Raw genomic sequence first — 26,477 nt, 5'->3', positions numbered from 1 at the left:
AGCCCACATGGAAGAAGCACACCAGCCTGTGTGATCATGAGGTGTCGATGGGATCAGGTATCAGGCATCTAAGACCCAGAAAAAAAAAGCCAATGTGAATGGGGGGTGGGGGTGGAAGACAGTATGGAGTTGAGACCAAAAGTCCATCTGTAGACAATTGGGCAATTATTATTTATGGTAGCATAATACCTGTATGTATGTACACATCATTATTTTGTTTTATCCATTCATGTAGCCATCCATTGATGGCCACTTAGATTTTCTTTCATCTTTTTGCTATTGTCAACAATGCTGAAATGACCACATAGCTGTTCATTGTCTCTTTTATTAGCTCTGTGGAATAGATACCTAAGAGTAGGATTGGTGGGACATAAGTTATTACTATTTTTAAAAGTACACGGCCATTATCCATAGCAGTTGTACCATTTTCCAGCTCCACCAGCATTTATTATTTTTGCTTTCTTGTTTTTAAAATGCAGTATCACTTTATCCAAAGTGAGGTAACATCTCATTGTAGTTTTAATTTGCATCTTTCTAATTGTTAATGCCCATGGGCATTTTTTCATGTGTTTGTTAATGACTTGAATGTGTACTTTAGTGAAGTATGTTGATGCCATTTTCCCAGATTTTAATCGGGATATGCCATTCCTAAAGTCTCTCCCCACCCCACCCCCAGCCAATAAGTTGACTTTTTTTATTACTCTTTTGATGATCAGAAGTATTTAATTTTTATGAGGTCCCAAATATCTAATTTTTCATCTTCTGCTTGTATAGTTGTAGTTGTGACTAGGTCCCACTCTTCTTTATCTCTTCCAATATAAGAGCAAAGTTAGATGCTTGAGCTCAGATTTATTTCTTTGTAATAAAAGAGCCCATGTACCAAAGCTCATGAGTAGGCCACTGGAGATTCCCTTGCAGAGGGGTCTCGGGGAGGAGACGAGCCAGTCAGGGTGTGATGTAGCAATGATGAAAAATACAACTTTCCTGTAGTTCCTAAATGTTTCCTCCCCACTCCTACTATCATGACACAAATTCTACCTTGCAAGTCTGGCTAGAACAGAGGATGTACACTGGTACAGATAGGAACTGGAAATCAAGGGAATCCAGGGTGGATGATCCCTACAGGACCAGTGGTGTGAGTGGCAATACTGGGAGGGTAGAGGGAGAGTGGGTAGGAAAGAGGGAACCGATTAAAAGGAACTATATGTGACTTCCTCCCTGGGGGACGGACAACTGAAAAGTGGGTGAAGGGAGACATTGGACAGGGCAAGATATGACAAAATAACAATTTATAAATTATCAAGGGCTCATGAGGGAGGGGGGAATGGGGAGGGAGGGGGAAAATGAGGACCTAATGCTGGGGGCTTAAGTGGAGAGGAAATATTTTGAGAATGATGAGGGCAATGAATGTACAAATGCGCTTTACACAATTGATGTATGTATGGATTGTGATAAGAGTTGTATGAGACCCTAATAAAATGATTTTTTAAAAAGTGGGACAAGAGAAAAGTAAAAGGAAATAGAGGAAAGAACTGGGAGGCAACAAAGAGCATTAATAAAGGTCTAAATTTGGCCTGTACATATGTAAATATATTTATATATGACAATGGGGAAATAGACCTATGTGCATATATTTATAGGTTTAGTATTAAGGTAGCAGATGGACAATGGGCCTCTACTCAAGTACTCCCTTGATGCAAGAACACTTTGTTCTATTAAACTGGTATTCCATGATGCTACACTTCCTGACACAAAGCAGATGCATAAGAAAATGTGGTGAAGAAAGCTGATGGTGCTTGGCTATCAAAAGATATAGTATCTGGGGTCTTAAAGGCTTGAAGATAAACAAGGAGTCAGCTAGTTCAGAAGCAACAAAGCCCACATGGAAGAAGCACACTAGCCTGTGTGATCACGAGGTGTTGATAGGATCAGTTATCAGGCATCAAAGAACAAAAAATCATATTGTGAATGGGGGAGTGTGGAGTGGAGACCCAAAGGCCATCTGTAGGCATCTGGACATCCTCTTACAGAAGGGTCTCTGGGAGGAGACGAGCCAGTCAGGGTGCAGGGTAGCCATGATGAAACATACAACTTTCCGCTAGTTCTTTAATGCTTCCTCTCCCCAACTATCATGATCCCAATTCTACCTTACAAATCCAGCTAGGCCAGAGGATGTACACTAGTACAGATAAGAGCTGGAAGCACAGGGAATCCAGGACCAGTGCTTGAGAGTAACAGGAGGGACAGGGGAAGGTGGGGTAGAAAGGGGGGACCGATCACAATGATCTACACATAACCCCTTGCTGGGGGACAGACAACAGAAAATTGGGTGAAAAGAGAAGTCAGACAGTATAAGACATGACAAAATAATAATAATATATAAATTATCAAGGGTTCATGAGGGAGGGGATACATGAGGATCTGATACTAAGGACTCAAGTAGAAAGCAAATGTTTTGAGAATGAGGATGGCAAACGTACAAATGTGCCTGATACAATGGATAGATGTATGGATTGTGATAAGAGTTGTACAACCCCCCCCAATAAAATGATATTTTAAAATAAAAAATAAAAGAGCCCATGTAAGTAAATTTAATGAAATAAAAGTCACTAACGTTTTTGCTCAAAGAAATTATTATGTAAATGAACTTTGTGCACATATATGTGTATGTGTACCTGGGCATATATGTATGCAAGCATGTGTTCATGGAGAAGGAATATGCAGGGAACTGAAAAGTAATGGTGTGTCCCCTAATAGGTAGCTTCTGATTTTTGTTTCATCCATTGTATCCTCAATGCTTTCTGATCCTGACTTGATGTGATCTGCTAATTTCCCTAACAAACACTCATAATCGTGAACATTATCTGTGAGTCCTCTGTGACCACTGCAGTAGATTATCACACCCAGCACAGAAGCAGAACGCCATGGGTGTCAGTTTAGACTACAAGAAGTTAGAGGGCGAGGTAAGTCTGACCTCTGGCTCGTGGGAATCACCCTTGGGCAGACATGGAGTATGATTCTTCTTCTCCAGAGGAGGTCAAATGTGCCCTCGTGCCATTTTCTCACTCTCCTGCTCGGTTTCAAACCCCTGCCTCTCCTCCAGTGGTAGCCAGTACCCTAGATTCTGTGTAGCACTGTTTTGCTTCAAAAACTTGTTTAATTATATATTTGTATTTCTAAATAATTCATTGTTTTGTTTCAGTGTTTTTATTGCTTTCTCACTAACTCACTGCTATAGAGTCAATTCTGACTCATAGTGACCCTATAGGTCAAGGTAGAACTGTCCCTGTAGGTTTCTGAGACTAACCCTTTAAGGGAGTAAAAAGCCTCCCCTTTCTCCCACGGAACACCTGGTGGTTTTAAACTACTCACCCTGGCGAATAGCAGCCCAACCCATAACCACTATGCCACCAGAGCTCTCTTTACTGAGCTGTAGTAGTAGTATGTGATATACCGCAGAGTCAAACGGCTCATTAGGGCTTCTAAGACTAATTTTTTTTTATCATTTTATTAGGGGCTCATACAACTCTTATCACAATCCATACATACATCAATTGTGTAAAGCGCATTTGTACATTCATTGCCCTCATCATTCTCAAAACATTTCCTCTCCACTTAAGCCCCCAGCATCAGGTCCTCATTTTTCCCCCTCCCTTCGCCCTCCCTCATGAGAACTTGATAATTTATAAATTGTTATTTTGTCATATCTTGCCCTGTCCGACATCTCCCTTCACCCACTTTTCTGTTGTCCATCCCCCAGGGAGGAGGTCACATATAGTTCCTTTTTTGTAATCGGTTCCCTCTTTCCTACCCACTCTCCCTCTACCCTCCCAGTATTGCCAAGACTAAATTTTTATGAGTGCAGACAGCTTCCATCTTTCTCCTGCAGAGCACCTGTTGGATAAGAACTGCCCACCTTGCAGTTAGCAGCTCAATGCGTAAACTGCTACAAGACTATGGCTCCCTTGATCAGCATACAAATCTTAAAAGAGTATAATGCTGAATGCTTAAGGTGCTTACTCAGTTTTAAGATTTGTGGGAATACTTTGGCTTAAGGTTTCAAGATTATCTCAAGGCAATAGTTTCATCCAGCTCTGTGGCCCTAGAAAGTCTAGAAACCTTGAAAATTTGAAATTGTGGTCGCTATTTCCCCCTTTTAATCAGAATTCTATCAAATCTTTGATCAAAATGTTTAGTAATATTGAGGCATCCCACATTTCTTCTGGCTTCATAGAAAACAAAGGAAGTTGCTCATGGAGTCAGTTAGCCACACATTCTGTCCTTCCTGCATCTCCTTCCTTTATTGCTCACATGAATAGAGATCAGTTTTTGTGCCTTGCATGGCTGCTGGTAAGCTTTTAAGACCCCAGGCACTATATAATAAACTAGATGATAGAGTATAAACACTAAAAATTAGATGTTATTCTGTTATGTGCCATGAAATCATGACCCTGAACCAAGGAACCCAGTCCCATGAGGTGTTTAGTTGTCCCTATGAAGCCACAGTAGTTACTGTGTTTTGGTTGTCCTAAGATTCCATTCTGTGTATGTATGGCATTTTGGACATTTAAACCTTTGACTATTGTGAATAGTGCTGTAATAACCATTGGTGTACACGTTTCTAATTGAGTCTCTGCTTTCAAGTCTTCTGAGCAGATACTTGGGAGTGGAATTTTTGGGTCATATGTTAGTTAAAGTTTTCGATTTTTGAAGAATCACCACAGCTTCCCACAAAGGCATTATTATTTTATATTCTGACCAGCAATGGATATGGGTTCTATTTTCTATAACCTCACAATCTTATCAACATTTGTTTTATTCCTCCCTCCTTACCCCCTCCTCAATTTTAGCTATATTTTTCCATGTGAAATGATATCTCAGTGTGGTTTTGATGTGCATTGTTATAATGACTAATGAAGTTTAGCTTCCCTTTGTGTGTTTGGTGGCTATTTGAATGCTCTGTTTAGTGAACAAAATTCTATTATAGTTACTTCCATTTTCCCATAAACTTTTTGAATCCCTCTCACATCTATTGAAAAAATTTTTGGTTATTTGTGGTTTTCTTATGTTGTTGAACTTTTATATATATTTTGATTATTAGATTCTTATTGGATATATGATTTCCAAAGAGATTGCCCCAGTTGGTAGCATGTTCTTTAATTTATTTGGTAAAGTTTTTGATGAACAAGTTTATCATTTTTGTGAGATCCGTTTGTTCACACTGTCTTTTTGTGTGTGTGCGTTTGTTGTGACAATAGACAATAGATTGTTAAAAGCTAGCTAGGTTTGTTAGTGTTGTCCCTGAATTTTATTATGATCTTTGTTTGTATATTTAGGTCTTTGATTCAACTTAAACTTATTTTATGTATGGTATGACGCATAGAACCTATTTCCTTTTTCTGCATGTGTAAATTTAGTTTTCCAAGCACCATTTATTGAAGAGACTCTTCCCATTGAATGGGCTGGTCACCCTTGCTAAAAAAAAAAAATCAGTTCACCAATATGGTGGGTTATTTATGGACTCTCAATTCACAGTGTTTATTATTAGACCAATCCCAGGCTATTTTGACTACCACAACTGTGCAATATGTTTTCAAACCAGGACGTGTGGGTTTTCCTACTTTTCTCTCTACGTTCACTAATGCTTCAGCTATCCAATACCTTGTATCATTCTTTATAAAGTTGAGGATGGGATCTTCTCTGAAGAAGGCTGTTGAAATTGTTATTGCTTTGAAATATCGATTGCTTTGGGTACTGTTGATAGATTTAATTTATTCCAAGTTATTTTATTATTTTAGATGCTATTGTAGGTAGAATTATTTCCTCCAGGGTCCTTTTCAGGTTCCTTAATGTTGGTGTGTATAAAAACCCAGCTTATTTTTGTCTCATCTTCCAGTAGTTATTTTGGTTATCTGCATCTGTACTTTGTTTTCTTTGTTATCGTAGTTAAAGTTTTATTCATTTTATTCATATTTTATTTTTAAAATCATTTTATTGGGGGCTCGAACAACTCTTATCACAATCCAGACATCCATTGTATCAAGCACATTTGTACATTTGTTGCCATCATCATTCTCAAAACATTTTCTTTCTACTTGAGTCCTTGGTATTTATTGATATTTTCAAACACTCAATTTGTGGTATTATTTGGTCTATTGTTTTTGTGCTTTTAAATTTTATTTATTTACACTCTGTTCTTTGTTATTTCCCTTCTTCTGGTAGACCTGGGTTTCATTTTTCCTCTGTCATTTTTGGAGAAGAGCTGTTGATGTGAGATCTTTCTCCTTAAATTCAGGCATTTTCAATTGTGTTTCTGTGAGTATTGCCATTGTGGCATTCTATAAGTTTTTATATGTTTTGCTTTCATTTTACTCTAAGACAGTTGTAATTTCTCTCTTGGTTTCCTACTTGACCCATTGTAATTTTAAAAGTATTCTATTTAAATTACATGTGCTTATATATTTTCCAGTTTTGCTTTTGCCTGTTACTGATTTTGCACTCTATTCCATTGTGATCTGAGAAAATCCTTTGTATGATTTCCTTGTTTTCACATTTACCAAGACTTGCTTTGTGACCTAATGTAGTCTATCATGGAGAATGAATCACGTGCACTGATAAAAATGTGTATTTTTCAGTTTTTTTGTGGAGGGTTATATATATGTCTAGTAACTCTACTGGTTTTACAATGTCATTCAGGTTTTCTATTTCCTTGTATATCTTCTTTCTAGCTATTCTGTCTAATATTGAAAGTTGTGTATTGAAGTCTCCAACTATTATTGTAACATTGTCTGTTTTACCCTTCAATGCTACCACTGTTTGCTATATTTATTTCAGGGCTTCAGTTCTGGGTGTATATACACAATTGCTAAATCTTCTTGATTACCATATGTTTTACAAATAGCACACACATGTAAATAATACATCTACATATGGAAGTGACAATATGTAAAAAAAATTCTGTCCTTATTTGCTGTCATTTAGTTGTCCAAATATGCTCATTTGTATTTGTATACTAAAAGTTTAAGCCTTGGTTAAGAAGTTGTTGATCGATTTTTGGAGTTAGTTGAATAGTCCTGATGGTATAGTGGTTACTCATTGGGCTGCTGACCACAAGGTCAGCAGTTCAAAACCATCAGTTGCTCCACGGGAGAAAGATGGGGCTTTCAAATGTGGTGAAGAAAGCTGATGGTGCCCGGCTATCAAAAAGTATAGCGTCGGGGTCTTAAAGGCTTGAAGGTAATCAAGCGGCCATCAAGCTCAGAAGCAACAAAGCCCACATGGAAGAAGCACACCAGCCTATGCAACCATGAGGTGTCGAAGGGATCAGGTATAAGGCATCATCAGAACAAAATATCTTACCCTAGTGAATGATGGGGGGAGAGCGGAGTGGAGACCCAAAGCCCATTAGTAGGCCACTGGAGATCCCCTTGCAGAGGGGTCTTGGGGAGGAGATGAGCCAGTCAGGGTACGATGTAACAACGATGAAAAATACAACTTTCCTCTAGTTCCTAAATGTTTCCTCCCCGCTCCCACTACCATGACTGGAATTCTACCTTGCAAGTCTGGCTAGACTAGAGGATGTACACTGGTACAGATAGGAACTGAAAATACAGGGAATCCAGGGCAGATGATCCCTATAGGACCAGTGGTATGAGTGGCGAAACAGGGAGGGTAGAGGGAGAGTGGGTAGGAAAGAGGGAACCGATTACAAGGAACTATATGTGACCTCCTCCCTGGGGGACAGACAACCGAAAAGCGGGTGAAGGGAGACGTCGGACAGGGCAAGATATGACAAAATACCCATTTATAAACTATCAAGGGCTCATGAGGGAGGGGGGAGTGGGGAGGGAGGGGAAAAATGAGGACCTAATGTTGGGGGTTTAAGTGGAGAGAAAATGTTTTGAGAATGATGTACAAATGCGCTTTACACAATTGATGTGTGTATGGATTGCAATAACAGTTGTATGAGCCCCTAATAAAATGTTTTTTAAAAAAAGTTAATCATAACAAACAATGAAAAAAAAAAAAAAGAAAGAAAGAAAGATGGGGCTTTCTACTCCAGCAAAGAGTTATATCTCAGAAACTCAGGGATAGTTCTACTCTGTCTCATAGGGTCCCTATGCTTTGAAATCAACTTGATGACCATGAATTTTGTTTGGTTTTATATTTGTTTGAGGTTTTAGTTAAGGTTGCTAATTTTATCCTTGACAATATGAGTAATCAATTGCAACCTTGAATCTTTTGTTTTCGGTCTACAAACCACATACTGTCAACTGGAAATGTAAACAAAATTTTGTATGAATGGTATCTAGTAGCTATCAATAGGAATCTCTATTCTGCATTAACAAAATGATCACAACTCTGCTTTTTAATTGGAGTGCTAAACAAAGTAAAACTGATACATGACCACTCTTAACCTTACCAGCTCATCTTAAGTGAAATGATAGTTTTGATTATTTGGTAGCATAATTATGTCTTATCAGCACTTATGCCTTTGATCTATGTTTTTCTTCAGTACTATTGAGTCAGTTTCCACCCATAGCTACCTTATGCACAGCAGAATGAGTACTGCCCAGCCCGGCTCCATCCTTATCATTCCTGTACTTGAGCTCATTGTTACAGCCATGGTATCAATCCATCTCCGTCAAAGCCTTCCTCTTTTCAATGCCTCTCTATTGCCAAACATGATGTCTTTCTCCAGGCACTGGTCTCTCCTGTCCAAAGGATGTAAGATAACATCTCGTCATCCTTGCCACTAAGGAGCACTCTGGCAGATTCGTTTGTCCTTTTAGCAGTCCATGGTACTTTCAGTATTCTTCTCCAGCACCACAATTCAAATGCATCGATTCTTCCATCTTCCTTATTCAGTCTTCAGTCTCCCATAATCATATCCAACATTCATATACATATGAGGCAATGGAAAATACCATGGCCCTGGTCAGCTGCACCTTTGTCTTCAAAGTAACATTCTTGCTTTTCAGTTCTCTAAAGAGGTCATGTACAGCAGATTTACGTAATGCAACCTATCTTTGGATCACTTGACTGTTGTTTCATGAGTTTCTGGTAAAAATAAAAACAAGCTCACTGGTACGTAATCGATTCTGACTTTGACTCATGGTAACTCTGTAGGGCAGACTACCCCTGTTGGTTTCCAAGAGTGCAACTCTTTACTGGAGTAGAAAGCCTCATCTTTCTGGTCACATTTCTTTGGAGTTAGTGTTAGCATCACATGGAGCCCCTCCTGTCTCCTTGTGTGTGTATGTCTATATCATTTCCTCTTCTATAACGATTAAGACACCCTATTCTAGAATGAATCAGGTTAACCTAATTTACATTTTCAAAGACCCCTTTTCCAAAAAGGATTAAATACATAAGTCCAAGGATCAGGACATCAGTATATTTTTGTAAAACAATTCAACCTATAAATGTGATGAATGGAAAGAGCTTCTCTGAATTCGAGTTCATGCTAGCCCACACGTGGTCGTTTAAAATCTGTTAAAGCTCCACTACCATATTTTTATTTAAATAATAGTCACATTCTGTGTTTAACACCCTTCCCCCACAAGGTATTTTTGTAGGCTTGCTATGCGTATTACTTTTTTACAAGTTGCTATAAAAAATTTAACATAGCACACTTTGCAGACTAGGGGAATCGTTGGCAAACGAAACGGAATACTTCTTCCAGTTGTGTAAAAATGTTACTTTCTCTATATCCTCCTCTGTGATTTCTCTTTGCCTTGCTTCACTAGGGTTCAAAGGGGCCATGGACCGCTTAGATTTTAGTATAGGCTTGTACCTTTCTGGAACTTAGTGCATTGAGATATATTTGTGTTTTCATTCCTCTGAGTCTTTAAACCACTATGGTTCTGTAGCTCATCTGGGATTTTCTCATTGTTAGGATGGTACTGATGGATTATTGAAAATTTATTCATATAACTAGAAATAGAATTCCGAGGGATTGTGTGTGTGTGTGTGTGTGTGTGTGTGTGTAGGTCTGTAAAACATAATACTGTATATATTATAGTATAAACTGACCTGAATATCAGGCGAGGCACCTAATTTTACTACAAAAAACACATTAAAATTTGCTGAAACACTCAGCGTATACACGAGTATATACGGTTATTTGGAATATTTCTTTTTGCTAGTAAAATTATTTTTTCTTCTGCCAGTGAAACGCCTTCAAGTTTTCATAGGTAGCCTTAGAAAAGTATTGTCTGGTTGTTTCTCTGGGTATAGGTAGAACAAATATTTCAGATTCTTTTTAGCCAGACCTTAAATCAGTTACTTCTCTAAGTATTCTTATTTCTTTTTGTATGAGAAAAAGGTAGGACTGATTTGGAAGTCTTGTTTCAGCATCTTCCAGATTGTCCTCCAGGTGATGGCAGTATCACAGTTGCCTTTGTCATGTAGGTGTCATGGTTCCAATAAGAAGCGCTTTATTGAAAATCAAAGTAAAATTTCAAAGTGGAAGTTTGCCTTGGTTGTTCACAATAAGTTTAGAGATTTTAAAGGAGCTCTCATAGTTGGGCTAAGCAGTAGGTTACTAATTGCAAGGTGAAAATCGCTAGTCACTCAGTTACTAGAGTGAGGTTCTTGCCTTTTACTGAGAGGAAGAATGATTCTGGTCATAGAGGCAACACTGGAGAATTTTATGAGGGCTTCCAGAGGGGACCCATGCCATGACCTAAAAGCCAGGGAGGTCCAAGAACAAAAGCCTATCTCACCTAACTGCAGGGGCATTTCTATCCTGCCCTAGAGGGGCGCTATGAATCGGCATCAACTTGATAGCAGTGAATTCGGTATGGGGTGTGAGGGATTCTGGGAAGTTCAGTCCAAGAATGCTGTGTTTCCTAGAGAATGATGGGTGCAAGCCATTCCGGAGAATGTAGTGCATAGCATGGAGCTCATTCTCAGTCTCTGGGACAATATACCGTAGAACCCCGGACCTGGACACTAATCCATTCTAGAAGGAGCATCAAGATGTAATGCAGTCGAGTTCCCAATCAAGTTTTTGAATAAGAAACAACTGAAAATGGATTAATCTGTTCTCAACCAAGTTTTTACCCTAACCCTGCCTTTTTATACAAAACATTTCACAGAAATTTCAAAGTAAATAAGTTTAGAGTTAAATATAATTTAAATAAGAAACACAGCTTTAAAAAAGTTTTTAACAACTACAGTATAGTCCATACCTTGAGAATGATGAGCTCTGGATCTGTTGACCTGGATGTGGAGAGGAGATATGGAGAGAGAGTCATTGTTTGGAAGGGGAATCCCCTTCCATAAAAATCAACTGGTAGTTGCTTTTCAGTTTTTCTCTTTCTTTTACTTTTTTTCTCTAGAACCTGGCTGGCTTTGTAAAAAAAAAAAAAAAATCTGTCTAATGTCTGCTGTTGGCATTTCCTTAACTGTTTTCTAAAAGGGTTTACTAAGTTATCATCAACAGTATTGATAGCATGATTAACCAGTTCCTTATCATGATGATTCTTCTTTTTAAAAAAACCTTTCTTAAGACCATGTTTTTTCCCCCTAAAAACAGTACAAAAACTAAAAAAATTATAGCAAAATGCTTGAAACACAGCTGCAAAAGGTTTAAACAATGTGTACTAACAATGCCAACTAATGCCGAGTGACCGAAACACAAACTGTTTTTGTTTACAAAAATCATGTGCGTTGGGTTGGATTCTGATACTTTGAGTTTTGATGCAAAATTTTCTCATGTCACATCAAAATCCGATTAGGTCTAATACTGATGAGGTTGAGTACCAGGGTTCTACTGTATGTGAAAACATAACAAATGTTTCATTAAGAGAGAAGGTCTGATTCTCTGAGCTCTGGTTCCACTCAGTTACACAAAGGAACCACTCTCCCCTCGGGCTCTGGTCTAGCTGTCTCTACCTTTGCTCCCTGCTTGCTTTCATTACTCCCCAAGATATTTCATGCCTATTATTCTTTATGGGCTCAGGGGTGGAGGTGTCTTTTTGTGTAGCTACTTTCGGCTTATACACCCTGCCTGCATAAGTAGAAATCTCTCCTTATCTTCTGTCCATTAAAGAGAGTGCATCTGTCCAGGTGAAGAAATGCTTGGCCTAAGGCCGTTATTCCTGAAGGAATGCTGTAAGCCATTCATAGGCATAGGCCTGTGTGTCATCTTTACTCTTAAGGCCAGGGATGTGAGTGTAAATGTGTGGAGTTCAGGAGATAGTACCTGTCGTGCTTAGGGTCAATATGGGTCAGACCAACTCAATGGCACCTAACAGCACCATACATGTATATTTATGTATACATATGTGTATCAGAATATATCATTTTGCTGGTTCCTTATAATATTAGAACAGTTTAATTCATAAGCATACACATGTTACAGATTCAAAGTTGAGTTCTTGAAAATATATCTCTATTTCTTTCATCTAGTCAGTACCATCCAGAGGTAAATTATACTTTTATCAACATTTTTGCTTTAGAAAGCCCAGTTATGCCAGTTAAAAAGAAATAATGTGATCTTTAGAAGTATTTTCTCATTAAAATGATAAAAAGCGGTTTCTTAACAGAAGGAGAAAAAGAGCAAAACCAATATTGAATGTCCCTAAGGTCAGATGACATCTGTGAAATGGAGGCCCATCTGCTCATGTGCCGACCCATGTGCAACTTCCAGTTGCATGCCATTTGGGGTGCTGCTCTAATGGCCAACCCCTCTGCCATTTCCAGGTGGGCCCCACTTTGGATGAAGATCACAGAGTTCCAGAAGTTAACTAAACAGACCGTGCTCACTGCTGCTTTTTCCTGTAGTTAAGATTACAGTCAGCTAAATCCTTTTTTCAAACACTCAGGCTCAATATTCTCTTCTTTACTTCAGACTCAAAGCATTCTCAACACCGGGCAAAGGAACAGGAAGACCAATATAATGCAGAACAGGCCCAAGGAAACAGAAATGTGGTTCATAAGGACACGCGCTAGAGAGACTAAAGAAAGCTAACCACATAGACACAAAAGTAATGTCAAGCTCTGTGTACTTTTTAATCTGAGCTTCCTATTTGACCCCCCCCCCCCTCCCCGCTTCTACCTGGACCTATGGAGGTCAGTGGAGGTATGCTGTACTGGGCTGCAGATACTGAACAACGGAGGTGTGCAGGATCTTCTAGCTCACTTCTACCTATACAACAGGACTTCACAAAGATCAAATTCTGCATCCCAGAAAACCTGAAAGACTACAGAGGAATCCCCCTGTCATCTTCTGGGCAGGAGAGATTTTTTATTGGTCTCCAGAAATCTGAGTCTTCCCGATTCCCTCTCTGCCATCATTCAGATGGTATAGGACTGCTTGGCCAACCCAGACTTTACCAAGACCTTAAATTGGAACCACACAGGACAATAGCAGAGAGAAACCAGACCCAAAGGGAAAGGAAAGGAAGAGAAGAAAACTCCAGGGAAGCTTCTCTTACCTCCAGAATATAGCTGGTTACTTACCAAAGGCGTCAAACACAGGATTAAAGAGAATTCTGGTATCCGTTGTCTCCTTGCCTTGGCAAGATTCTGATCTGAGTTCCTGGTAGGGAAGGACACTACTTTTTCAGCATCCCTTCTTTTCCCTGACTGGGCTCACCAAAATCTGTTCCCAGAATCAGGGTCTTATTGTTTACTGAGGAAGAAAATTACTTTGGTCAGACATAGAGGCAGTGCTAGAGAATTTTATGAAGGCCCCCAGAGGGGACGTATGACACAACCTAAAAGCTAGGGAGGTCCTAAAATGAAAGCTCATTTTACACAAGTGCAGGGGAGATTTAAAGGTTCCAGGGCATGAGGGATTCTGGGGGTTTCAGTCCAAGAATGCAAAGGGATTCTGGGGAATGTAGTCCACAAGATACTGCTGGTTGTGTGTCTCTGAGGAGATCTCTGAAGAAAATATGTTAAAAGTTTCATTAAGAGGGATGGTCTGAATGGAGTGGGGGTGGGGGAGAGGGAGGAGACAGCCTCATCTCCCAGAGTGTCTCTAAAAACTGCAAAAGGAAGTTTGAGCAGATGTTATTTCTGCATAAATTCCCATGTACAAATGAAAGACAATATAAATCATTTCATCAGTTTTAAAACTGCATTCAGACTTGGGATCATTCTGTTTAAAAACAACGTCAACTATTTAGAGGCCTTGTGAAGAAGGATGGAAAAGGAATGCCTTCAATCTGTTCACCAGTCACCGTTAATCCCCTTTTCTGCTCAGCGCAATATCAAGAGTGGTTCTGAGATTGGGGAATATGAAAAAATACAGAGAAGGATGGAGTACCCTGTATTAGAATCACTCGTCTAGATCAGAGCAAAACCAGCCCTAGTTGGGCAGTGGTTTAAAACACAGCTTCTAACCAAAGTGCAAGTGATTCCTACCAGGCCCAGGAGAAAGATGGGGCAGTCTGCTCCCATAAGATAGATCGTCTTCGAAATCTATGGGGGAAGTTCTACTCCTCCAGTTTTCAAAATGCTATATTTAACACAGAGTAGAATTTAAGAAAATACAGAAATGGGCCTCCAGTTGTCATAAGACAAAATATCTGATCATATAAGAAAATTAAAAAAGGAAAAATAAAGGTAGACTACTTCAAATCAGTCATGCAGCAAAAGATAGACAACACTCAAAAATTAGCACTTTTCAAAATCTTCATTTATACTACCATCAAGAAATATTTACTTATCAAACTTGCCATTTCAGCAGTTTTTACAGTTGCAATTCAGTGACCTTAATTGCTCTTCCTTCTGTGGTATAATTATCTCCAAATCCACACCCAAACCCAGGGAGTTCTTAAAACCTATTCAAGGCTGTGGAGTCAATTCTGACTCATATGGACAGATGTGAAGGGTTCCTTAGAGCTTCTGAGACTAAATTTTCATGGGCACAGGCAGTCTGGTCTTACAGAGTCGAAACCAGGCCGGGAGCAAAAGGAGAGAGCATGGGGAGGCTTGGGAGGGAGGGGAGAAAGAGAAAGAAAAGATCTGGCTCCAGAGCTTCTCTGAGCCTCCCCGACTCAGTTCACAAGGAAGCCACTCTGAGGCTGTGGCCCAGCTGTCTCTACTTTTGCTCCCCGGCTTGTATTGTCGTTGTGACCAATAGTGACCCCACGGCCAGGGGAAAGGAATGCTGTCGCCCAGGCCTCCACTGTCTTGATTGGTCACGAACTGGACCTTTGCGATCCACAGGGTTTGTGTTAGTTGATGTTCAGATCTTGATCGCTAGGCCTTCTGATGAGTTTTTCTCACTTTAAAAGCTTCACTGATATCGGTACCATGCAAATCATGGTACTGATTCAAAATAAAATCTGTAAGTTTAACGTTTCTGTTTTATGAAGTTTTCTAGAACTTGACGCTTAAAATTGCAGGGTTGTTGCAATCCATCCTAGTCATTGGTATCAAAACCTTTTCTGCTACTTATCTTCAGCTAATTATTACTTTGAGCCTGACCATGGGACTCAGATTTTCAAGGGTTTAAATGATAGCCTACATTTTTTGAGTAATACATTATTGTGGAACAAGGGCCTTATTTGGAATCCAAGACTTGGGTTTTAGAATCTTAGTTCTTTCGGTGCAGTTTTCTTATTTGTGGAATGGATAGGATACTAACACCTGCTTAACAAGTTCCTTGTAAAGCTTCAATGAGATGATTTCAATCACTGATTAATTAGTGGTGGAATAATGATTCAATGATCTTTCTCTTCCTCTTTAAAAATAAAGTTATCTGCAGTTAAGTTTAATCTGTGTGTTCTGTTGTACCATTAAATAATATCTTTTTAAAGAGTTTTCTGATAAGTGATCTGGCTATCACTAATCTCTTAATTAAATTTAAATCACAATGTTATTGAAGTTCTAAAAGTATTAACAGTAATAACTATTTTGTCTTTTGAGGAATATAAAACCTTTTAAGTTAAGCAATTTATTTTTTCAAATGAGGAAGCGGGAGCCTAGAATCTGAAGGGTGTTGTGTCAGGTATTAGTCGGGGGCAGGCATTCTGCTTTTCTGTGCCTCCTCTCTAGTGGAATCTGGATAGACGTTCTACAAGGATATCAGCCAAACTCATTCGAAATAGTATTGATTCTATGTGTGTAATATTTTAGCTACTCTCTAGACCCACTTATTCACCACGATCCCATCTCTTTTTGTTTTGTTCTTTCACAGCCTAGTTTCCAGCTTGAGAACTGTAGAGACGCTGAGGATTGAGATCATGACTGGATTGCTGCGGGTTTTATTGGTGCCCTTGAGTCAGTTCTGACTTAGAGTGTGACCCTGTGTGCACAGCACTGCCCTGTCCTGTGCCAGCCTCACATTCATTACTATCTTTGGACCGTTTGTTACAGCCATTATGCCCGTCCATCTTGTTCAGGGTCATCTTCTTTTTCACCGCCCCTCTTCTTTACCAAACAGGATATCCTTCTCCAGGGACTAGTCCCTCCTGATAGCATGCCCAATGTATGTGAGATGAAGTCACGCTCGCCTTGCTTCTAAGGAGCATTCTAGCCAACCTTCTTCCAACACAGATCTGTTCGTTCTTCTGGCAGACATTGGTATATTCAACACGATGATTCACAGGCATAACTCATTATTCATTGGCCAGCTTCCCCATGCACGTGGGGTGATTAAAAAGACCGTGGCTTGGATGGGGTACACTTTACTCTTCAAAGTGACATATATGCTTTTTAGCCCTTTAAAAAGGTCTTTTGCAGCAGATGTGCCCAATGTAACATGTAGATCCAAGTAAAGTTAAATCCTTGACATGCTCAGTCTCCTCTCTGTTGACCATGATGTTGCCCACTGGACCATTTGCGAGACTTTTTGTTTTTGTTATGTTGATGTATAATCTGCATTAATGTTCACCAATAAATTCTTCCACGTCCTCTTCATTTTTACCATACTGCCAGTTGTTAATGAGGCGTTTCCAATCCTGATACTGTGCTCTTCATATGGTCCAGCTTCTTGGGTTATTTGCTCAGAGAATGAATTGAATACATATGGTGTATTCAGTGAGTATTAAATACAACTCTGATGCACACCTTTCCTGGTTTTAAACCACACAGCATCCCCTTATTCTGCTCAAATAATGGCTCTTGCTTAATGTACAAGTTCTACGTGAGCAAAGTCGAGTGCTCTGGAATTCCTGTTCTTTACACTCTTACCCCTAGTTTTTTTATTTGTGTTGCACAAAATATAATGTCTTTGCATAGTCAGTAAAACACAGATACACAGCTTTCTTGTACTCTCTACTTCCAGCTAAGAGTCATCTGGTGTCCTCAATGATATCCCTTGTTCCACATTACCTTCTGACTCCAGCTTGAATTTCTGGCAGTTCATTGTTGGGGTATCTCTTCAGTCGGTTGGCCAGGGAGTTTCCCTATTTTGGTCATAACCACATTAGTGCTTCCAGCATTTGCTCGTTGAAACATTTCAGTTCATATTCCATAAATTCTTGGAACCTTGTATTTTTGCCAGTTCCTTCAAAACCATTAATTCGTGATTTTTTCTTCCTTTTGAAATCTTTGAATGTCTATCAATTATTTTGTCTATGCTTTGCACTTTATTTTGGTGCTTCCTGTGACATTCAATATTTTCTTCAGTTTCTTCAGTGTGAGAAATATTCCCCCTTTTTGTTTTCTAACTTCAGGTCTTTGCATATTTCATTATAATAGTTTTGTCTTCTTGTGCCAACCTTTGAAATCTTTTGTTCTGTTTGTTTTCTTCATAATTTTCTTCCATTTGCTTTCGCTACTCTATATGCCTGCCTATTCACTACGTATCCCATGTCCTTTTTTGCTTTCTTCTTGTATGTAATAGGTTCCAGGCTTGACAACTGTAGGAACTCTGAGGTCTGAGATCATGTGTGTTCTATCATGTTTAAGGCAGTCACTTTTCCAAGTCCACAAGACAGACTCGAAAACCAGAAGTAACCCAACTCCAAAATTGGCACTCAATCCTCTGACACTGAAAAGGTGACGTACTGTGTAATAAATTCCTTTGTTTGAAAAAGAGATATTGCAATACTGGAAACTGTTAATACCAAATGTTTCCTTTTGACTTTGGACAGATCTTTCCTTATTACTTACCTGTCCCTGTGGACTTCCAATACGGGATGTGTAAAAAGAGTTTTCTACGCCTACTAGTTGCAGTGAGAATGAATGGCAGCATTTATAAAATAACAAAAAATGTTTTGAGATCATCACTAATCCTTAGAGATAAGTGGAATGCCAGTGGTCCTGAATGTGTGCTTTGGGGCACAATAGGAATGTGGGTTATGGCTCTCCATGGCTGTAACTTCACTTTATCTCCTTTGGAGCCTCTTTGTATCCGATTTATTGGTCAAGAGGCTTATCAGAAATAGTCTCCGAAAGGAGAGAATGATGTGTGATATTAGACCTCATAATTCCTAATCTCATTTTGAGATCCTGTGGGAGAGGATAATCCTCCACCACTGAACACTTTATCTACATTATAAACTTGACACATATAGGCCTTTAATTTGCATTTTGTAAACGAAATTGGCTGTTACCATTGGTGACCACTAAGTAAGAGAAAGATTTAAAAAAACCACCCCAAGAAAGTCGCAGCTCTGAGTCCATGCTGACTCACAGACACCCTGTAGAACAGGCTAGAACTGCCCCTGTGGGTTTTGGAGAGAGTGACTCTTCATGGGAGCAATGAGCTTCATCTTTCTCCTCACATATACATTTTTGGATTTGTAAATGCAATGAAGCTATATTTTAAATGGCAACCAAGAGTTGATAGATACATTTTTGCATTTCGCTGGCTTCTAGCAAAGCTTTTCTGTTGGTTACTTACCTTTTGGAGGTAGTGTGTACAGGATCAGTTGAGGGTAGGGTATTAGAGAATTGAGAAGTTGAGATATCTGAAGAGTCTTTTGGGCAAGTACTATAATGACCTAGAATTATGCCAAATTATCATTCTCTAGACTAGAATGATAATTTAATTTATTGCATGGGAGCTCTTTTTTGGGGGCGGGGGTGTGGGGGGGTGCTTATAGCCTTGACGAGATTAGTATTTTGTTGAAAATTTTGTTATCAGTTTAATTTTTAGTATTTTTATTTCTTCAAAGCTTATCTGCCTCTTCTTTCTGGTTAGTTTTTACTGCTTTCTCTTTGCCTTTGGTCCAGAAGCTCACTATTTATACCTAAAGATACATTTCTTTTCCTTTTTCTTTGAGCTCCATATGCATCATCAATTAAGGATTTACTTGAATTTTTATTCATCACCTCAAGACTTCTTTAAATTTGAATAACTTTTCATCCATTTTCTTTCATCCTTAAATGACTGCTAATGTCCTGGATAATCTCATTTCATGTTTCAGGTTTCCTAAACCCTCATATTGCCAACTATCTCCTTCACATTCTAGGCTGCCTTTAATTTTCCCCTCAGATATATGAGGAGGCTTCAGAAAGCTCGTGGAAAAAATTCTGCTATCGTTTCATTTCACTTTTCCACAAACTTAAAAAAAAAATTCTCTTCTGTCTTCCAGTTCTCTCTCCACCTCTAATCTGTAGTTGGTATATCCATTGCTTTTTAAATATTCATTGTATTTTTAATTTAAGTTCTCCTTGGTTTTTGAAAAATCTGTACCTTCATCCTATTCCCAGATTGTCCAGAGGCTATGTGACAGAGGTCATATGGCCTAAAATACCAAGTACCGTATATACTCGAGTATAAGCCAACCTGAATATCAGCTGAGGCACCTGATTTTACCACAAAAACTGCATTAAAAATGTGCTGAAAAACTCAGCTTGTACACAAGTAGATATGGAAGCACTTTCAGAAGAAGTTTGCTGATCCCTGTTGTATTATCCACTTCATCTTAGGGCACCGCTCCTGGTTGTCTTTTTTGCGTCTGCTTATTTCTCCCTTTGGACACATATGCTTATAAGGGAATGGGCAGGTAATTTGCAATTTTTTTATTATGTGTTCATCTTCAAAAGGTAAAGATCTTTACCAAATTGGAAATTTTTATAATTCTGAAGTCTTTGAGAATGAGGCATATTGGGGTCTCGGCAAAAGGATACAAACTAGGATACAATGAGCTGGCTTAAGGTTGGGATTGCCAGGATATCATCTGTCAGAGATGCTGGCTCTTAGGGAGCTCTTGCAATGTCCAGAGTGCCTGCTACGTTCAAGGTTCTCTTCTGAATCTCTGAGATTGCTGTGATAAGCAATGCACAGTCAGGCCTCTGACATCTGGAATGGCCAGAATGACACTCAGTAGCCAAACGAGGGCCCAGGAACTTTGGGGCAGCCTAACAGTCTGCACCAGCACCCTAGCCACGTACTGCCTTTGCTGAGCCTCCAGCAGAGTAGGTGTTCGGTGATGAGTAAGTACATTGATGGAGGCAAGGAAATAAAACAATTTCCATATTTTGACATTTGTAAATATCAGGCAGCTATTTCTGCCAACCCTTGCCTTAGACTACCAGGTGGATAGGAAGACTCCAGACAGATTATTCTTGTAGTTTTACAATGTGGAGATGGGGGAAATGTATATAAACCATCATATAATCTGCAGATAGAGTTTTACTTTCCATCTTTATGCTCCACCACACCCTTCTTTTTTGCTTACTTAATTGCAGTGGCTTGAATTTCCTGTGTACTATCAAATGGAAGTGGTAAGAGTCAACATAATTGCCTTGTTCTGATCTTGCAGAGACACAAGTCAGTTTTTACTGTCAAATATGATATTAAAACAATCAGTAGATTTTTTACATATGCTCTTTATTTTCTGAAATTAATAATTGAATTTGGAGGTTTGATCAGATTCAAGAGTAACCTTCTTTGTGGGGGTGGTCTGGGGGTGTGGAGTTTGGGGGAAAATTTGGGGGGAAATAAGTGTAATTCTATCAAGTGACATAAAGCTATTTGTGATAGTAGTAACTGCAGTGCAGTTGTTTTTATTTATATATGACCTTTCTGGCTTTAGCTTTATAATTCTGCCAATAATTGATTGGGCCACAGCCTGCCCTGTGTTAGTGTATTTTATGCACCTTTCAGGCCAGTTGACTATGAAAACAATGTACATAAAACCATTCAGTAGGGTGAAATAGTCAATTACTATACAAATTGTTACTACTGTTCTACCAAAGGGTTTGTCAGTTTATCATCTGGTGTGTGTGTGTCATGACTTAAAATAGCCAAGATATAGGCTTATAGAAGGGCAAATGACAGAGGTTTAGGGAGACCTTACTAAAATCAAGAAGAGTCTGGGACAGGACATACCATAGACAAGGTCTGACCCTGGATCCCTATACTGAGAACCTTGTAGACACAGGATAGGGGGAGCTGGTGAAAAATAGTGGTGACAGTAGCAGAGTTCAGTGATAGAGAAGCATTGACAACAGTGTGCATGGAGAAAATTCGAAGACCTGCCCAAGGCAGCTGCATTAGGCTTGGTGACCAGTGGAGTGAGAGAGAGTTGAATGCCTTCAGGCAGGACATTTACTGGCAGAATGATGTGTCTTCAAACACTTGTTGGCAGACCTGAAGAGTCAAACACTTGCCAGACTAGTGCAGAGACAAGCAGGTTGTGGCAGCAGAGGTTTGAGAGAAGGCTTGGCCATGGGCACTTCCAAGAAAGGGTCATTTGCCTATAGGCACAGCAGAGAAGTTATGAACTGTCCAGGTTAAAGAGCTTATCTTTTTTCCTAAATTGCATCGTATTACTTTCAAGCAGATTTCGATCTTGAGTTCTATCTTTGCACTTCTCTAATAAACCACGTTGTGTTCTGTGAGATCTCTGGCGTGGGCTCCACGTGCCACGGAGGAGTAGGAGTCTTCCTGGCAGAGAGTGAAAGCATTGGAGAGTGGAGAGAGGTCTGACTCCCACCTCCTGGAGACCAGCGTGGTACTAATTAAAGTCTGATACTTATAGATCAGGGGTCCTCAAACTACGGCCCGTGGGCCACATGCAGCCCGCCGGGAACATTTATCGGGCTTGCCCGGTGTTTTTGCCCTGTTTGTTTTTTTATTTCAAAATAAGATATGTGCAGTGTGCACAGGAATTTGTTCATAGTTTTTTTTTTTTTAAACTATAGTCCAGCCCTCCAATGGGTCTGAGGGACAGTGAACCCTGTTTAAAAAGTTTGAGGACCCCTGGATTAGAGCAACCACTGCTGCTTGGCGCCAATGCCAGTTATTAGAAGTTGTTATTTGCTGCATTCAAGTTGAATTTGACTTATAGGGAATCCATATAACTGCCCCATATGGTTTTCTTGGCTGAAATCTTTTCAGAAGCAGTTTGCCAGATCTTTCTTTTGCAGAGCTGCTGGGTAGGTTGGGACTGGCAGCAGTTTCACCAGCAAGCCTTCTTCATTCCATTGTTGTTGAATTTATGTCATCTCATAGCAACCCCAAGACAACTTAGAAACCATTCCACAGGTCTCCAAGGATGCACATCTTTGTGGAAGCAGACTACCATAGCAGTCAAGCACTTTATTTAACGAAACACTGGGACTCCTGCCTTCTTTATTATGTATGGGCTACAAACTGTTACATTATAATTCTCTTAATTTTTAATCCATTTATTATCTAGACCAGCGGTTCTCAACCTGTGGGTCTTGACCCCTTGGGGGGTCGAAAAACCTTATCACAGGGTTGCTTGATTCATAACAGTAGCAGAATGACAGTTATGAAGTAGCAACGAAAATAATTTTATGGTTGGGGGGGTCACCACAACATGAGGAACTGTATGGGTCGCAGCATTAGGAAGGTTGAGAACACTGATCTAGACGATTTCTATAGAGGAAATCTTCCGTCATGAAAAAAAACTTGATTTTCCCCTCCTGTTCCTTTGTTAGTTTTAAGGATAAATGAATTTGTTCCCTAGTCTCTGCTCAAAGGCGATAAAGACTTTTTCAAACTTAAGTTATAAATCTATATTTTGTTTTTCTTATTGGTCCTTAATAATCTATATATTTGTGAGTGCTTTTAACTGTGCTGTTTTTCGCGTCTCCTCTTGATTTGCAGAGAAATCTTCATTCTATCCTGTCTTCCCCCCTTTCCCCTTTTTCAAATATCTGGGAACACAAATGGGGTTTTACGTGCAAAAATTAAGAAAGAAGATGTAACAGCCTTATTTCTATAGTTGTGAATAAAGATCAAAGTTACACTTTGATTTAGACTTCAGCTGTATGGGCAGCATATTCAGAAAAACCTTGGAATTTTGTGGGTAAAACCTCCGAAGCCAAACTTTTTGTCGAAACCCCTAAAACAGGCTTTTTGTGTAATAGTTGTTAGGTTAGAAGTGCTGTACATCAGAGAAAAGAACTTAGAATTTTTAAAGTTTCTTGCTAAAAAGTAATCATTAGAAAATCTTATATATTCCTGTGTAAGAACAACATAGGAAGAAAATCTCTGTGACATGCATTGTATTTTTTATGTAATATTAATTTTATATGGCTTTGCTGTTTGACTTGAGACATGTATACATAACTTCTGATCATTCATTTAGCTTACAATATGCCAATTCCCTAACTATTATTGTCCCAAAGTATGTTTCACTGTTCAACATGAAATATGTGCACAAAGGGAATTAACAATTGTGGAGTTTCATGAATTTAGCACAGGGTTTCTACAGAGTAAATGTCAAACATGGTTTATTTCCTATTAGCTTTATTGAATTTCTTTATTTTTCCTGGTTATAAAAATAATACTGTGAAAATTTAAGCAAAGAGGGTTGACTTATAATTCTGCCTGAGAGTTACATATTAACTTACATCTTTCTAGCTTTTTTTATAAGTAGTATTCATAACTGGAAACTTAAGGATTAAAGGATATTTACACTTATCCAGAAAAATAAAGGCATGTTATTACTAGCAAAATATCAGATGATTATTTAGAAACCTAAAGTCTTCACTTTTTGTAAATAATTTGAAATTTTGGCAAAAGCATATTGTGCATATTTACAGATACTGTATGCAAATGTATGTATGTATGTGAGTGGAGAAAGTGAAAAGAATGGAAGAAGGACAAGAGGTAAGGAAAAATATGTGTATATGTATAGAAAAGTTCCTAAAAGAAGGACACTGTGTGGTTTAACCATTGCAGACATTGTTATGCAGACATATGTTGTTTGTGCTTCAACAAAACCCACTATTTGATTCTGACTCATAGCAACCCTAAAGGGCTGCGTAGAACTGCCCTGTGGGGTTTGGAAGTTGGACCCTGTGCCAGGAATGGAGAGCCACACTTTCTCCCTTTGGGGCAGCTGGTGGTTTCAAACTGCTGGCTTTGCAGTTAGCAGCTCCTTGAATAATCGAAGCTCTGTCAAATACTTATTAGCTAAACAGAATCATATATTAAATTAATTGTAGTGTGGGCTTCACTACAAAAGTTCTTAGCTGTTTAAGAACTTTTAGATAGCTTTCAAAAGAGGTGGTTTCATTTAACCATCTTAATTTACATTTTCTAAAAAAAATCAAATTCGCTCTTCCTGGTCTCCATCACGGCGCAGGATCAAGGTGAAAAGAACCCGATGCGGGAGCTGCGCATCCGCAAGCTCGGCCTCAACATCTGCGCGGGGGAGAGTGGCTACAGGCTGACCCGGGCGGCCGAGGTGCTGGAGCAGCTCACTGGCCAGACCCCCGTCTTCTCCAAAGCCAGATACGCCGTCAGATCCTTTGGCATTCGGAGAAATGAAAAAACTGCTGTCCACTGCACAGTCCGTGGGGCCAGGGCAGAGGAAATCTTGGAGAAAGGTCTGAAGGTGTGGGAGTATGAGTTACGGAACAATACCTTCTCCGATACTGGAAACTTTGGGTTTGGGATCCAGGAACACATCGACCTGGGGATCAAATATGACCCCAGCATCTGCATCTACGGCCTGGACTTCTACGTGGTGCTGGGGAGGCCAGGCGTCAGCATTGCCGACAAGAAGCGCAGAACAGGCTGCATCGGGTCAGAACACAGAGTCGGCAAAGAGGAGGCCATGCGCTGGTTCCTGCCGAAGTATGATGGGGTCATCCTTCCTGGCAAATAAATTCCTGTTTCCAAAAGACGAATAAGAAAGTTATAGTGAGGAAAAAACAATCAAATTCATGGAAATACTACCACTTTTTCCCCATACCTGTTCAGTCTGCATGTCTATCCAAGCATTTACTCCTTAGGATTGTGTGTATAAAACAGTAGTTGCCTCTTTTGCCTGTTGGCACTTTGAACACACCCAGTCACTCCACAGGAGACAGAGTTGGCAAGCTGCTTTTGTAAATACTGTTATTGTGTTGATTCTGACCCCTAGTTGTGTCTATAGGACAGTCAAACTCTCCCATGGGGTTTCCTAGGCCATAACCTTTAGGGAGATAGATTGCCAGACCTTTTCAACAGAACGACTAGTGTATTCTCGCTGCCAACTTCTGCTTGGCAGCTGAGCGACGGGCCCTGGTGCCACCAGCTCCTTCCTTCCATAAAGCTTACAGCCAAGCAACCCTGTGGAGCGGTTCTCCGTCACATGGGGTCCTGTGAGGCAAAAATGCCTCACAGACATCTAATAACAGTGACCGTTACTAAGAAAAAGGGAGTGATCTTCGTCTCTTATTCAAATTTATAGATTAAATTTAGCCTAGAGATTAAACTTCTTTTGCTTCTGCTTTGGCAGGTAATTTCTTCTTTTCACTTGTAGAAATTGAAATGGAATTCTAGTCAGCACCCTTCCCACTATTGTGGTCTAAATGGTTCAAATTCACCTCAGGGGGTTAAAACGCATTCCCCCCCCCCCCGCCAGGGCCATCCCTGAAAGCTATGTATTCATCCCTGAAAGCTATGTAAATTAATGTATGAAGTAAAAAGGAGGTGGGGAAAGTAACTTTTACCCTAGCTTCCATGTCTTTTCCTATGTGTCACTGTATGGGTGGACAGAGGAAAGCTGTTTGTTCACTGACTGGAAGACTAATACCAATGGAATGCAGTCTACTAATGAATTAATTACTTTCAAAAATAATATTAGCAAATATCCAAGTGTCTTTTTTAGTAGCTTGACAATGGGAAATGAGACAAACTGTTGAATGTCCTAGGTGGAAAATCTGAATTACTGTGAAGTAAATCCTCCCTATAAAAGGGCTTCCCTTTTATTTTTCTTTCTTTCCTTTTGAAATGAGATCGTCCTGTATTTCTTTAGCTTTTGTCAGATCTAATTACTAAAATTACTAGATTTCTCATAAAAATCATTCCATCCATCACTGAACTTTGCTCCAACATTACCTCATAAGTGATACACAAGGGTGTTTTAATGCCAGTAAGACAAGAAGGGTGTTTATTTTTCTTTCCCTCAATGGTTCTTGGTTTCTTTGGATTTTCAGGGTGTGGAGAGCATCTTGTTCGCACTATACTGGCTAGAGAATGTTCCCATGCTTTGCAAGCTGAGGACGCTCATCAAGCACTGTTGGAGACTATGCAAAACAAATTTATTGGTAAGTATCACATCAAGAAAATGACATATTTCTAAATATAGGTCATT

At 39.4% G+C, this 26,477-nt stretch overlaps 2 protein-coding genes across 4 annotated transcripts in view; both read left to right on the top strand.

Annotated features, from left to right (window-relative positions):
* Nucleotides 1–26,477, top strand: part of TASP1 (taspase 1) — a 311,341-nt gene that overhangs the window by 178,758 nt on the left and 106,106 nt on the right. For all 3 annotated transcript variants that reach the window (XR_006680566.1, XM_004698159.2, XM_045295276.1), the window contains exon 11: nucleotides 26,320–26,430. Coding sequence is in view for 2 of the 3 variants with exons in the window: in XM_004698159.2 (XP_004698216.1) it covers nucleotides 26,320–26,430 (111 nt within the window). In the remaining variant the exon portion in view is untranslated. The remainder of the gene's footprint in view (nucleotides 1–26,319; nucleotides 26,431–26,477) is intronic.
* Nucleotides 24,480–25,004, top strand: LOC105979673 (60S ribosomal protein L11-like). The gene has a single exon (XM_013007625.2). The coding sequence runs from the start codon at nucleotides 24,501–24,503 to the stop codon at nucleotides 25,002–25,004; it is 504 nt and encodes a 167-aa protein (XP_012863079.2). The 5' UTR covers nucleotides 24,480–24,500.

This window comes from Echinops telfairi, unplaced genomic scaffold (genome assembly GCF_000313985.2).
Source record: "Echinops telfairi isolate 266 unplaced genomic scaffold, ASM31398v2 ScPeMD7_5592;HRSCAF=6446, whole genome shotgun sequence".
NCBI classification, from domain to species: domain Eukaryota; kingdom Metazoa; phylum Chordata; class Mammalia; order Afrosoricida; family Tenrecidae; genus Echinops; species Echinops telfairi.
This window is presented reverse-complemented; position numbering and strand designations above follow the sequence as displayed.

Bases quoted from the DNA above. Each gene is read 5' to 3' on its own strand.
- LOC105979673 (XM_013007625.2), top strand. From the start codon at position 24,501: ATGCGGGAGCTGCGCATCCGCAAGCTCGGCCTCAACATCTGCGCGGGG.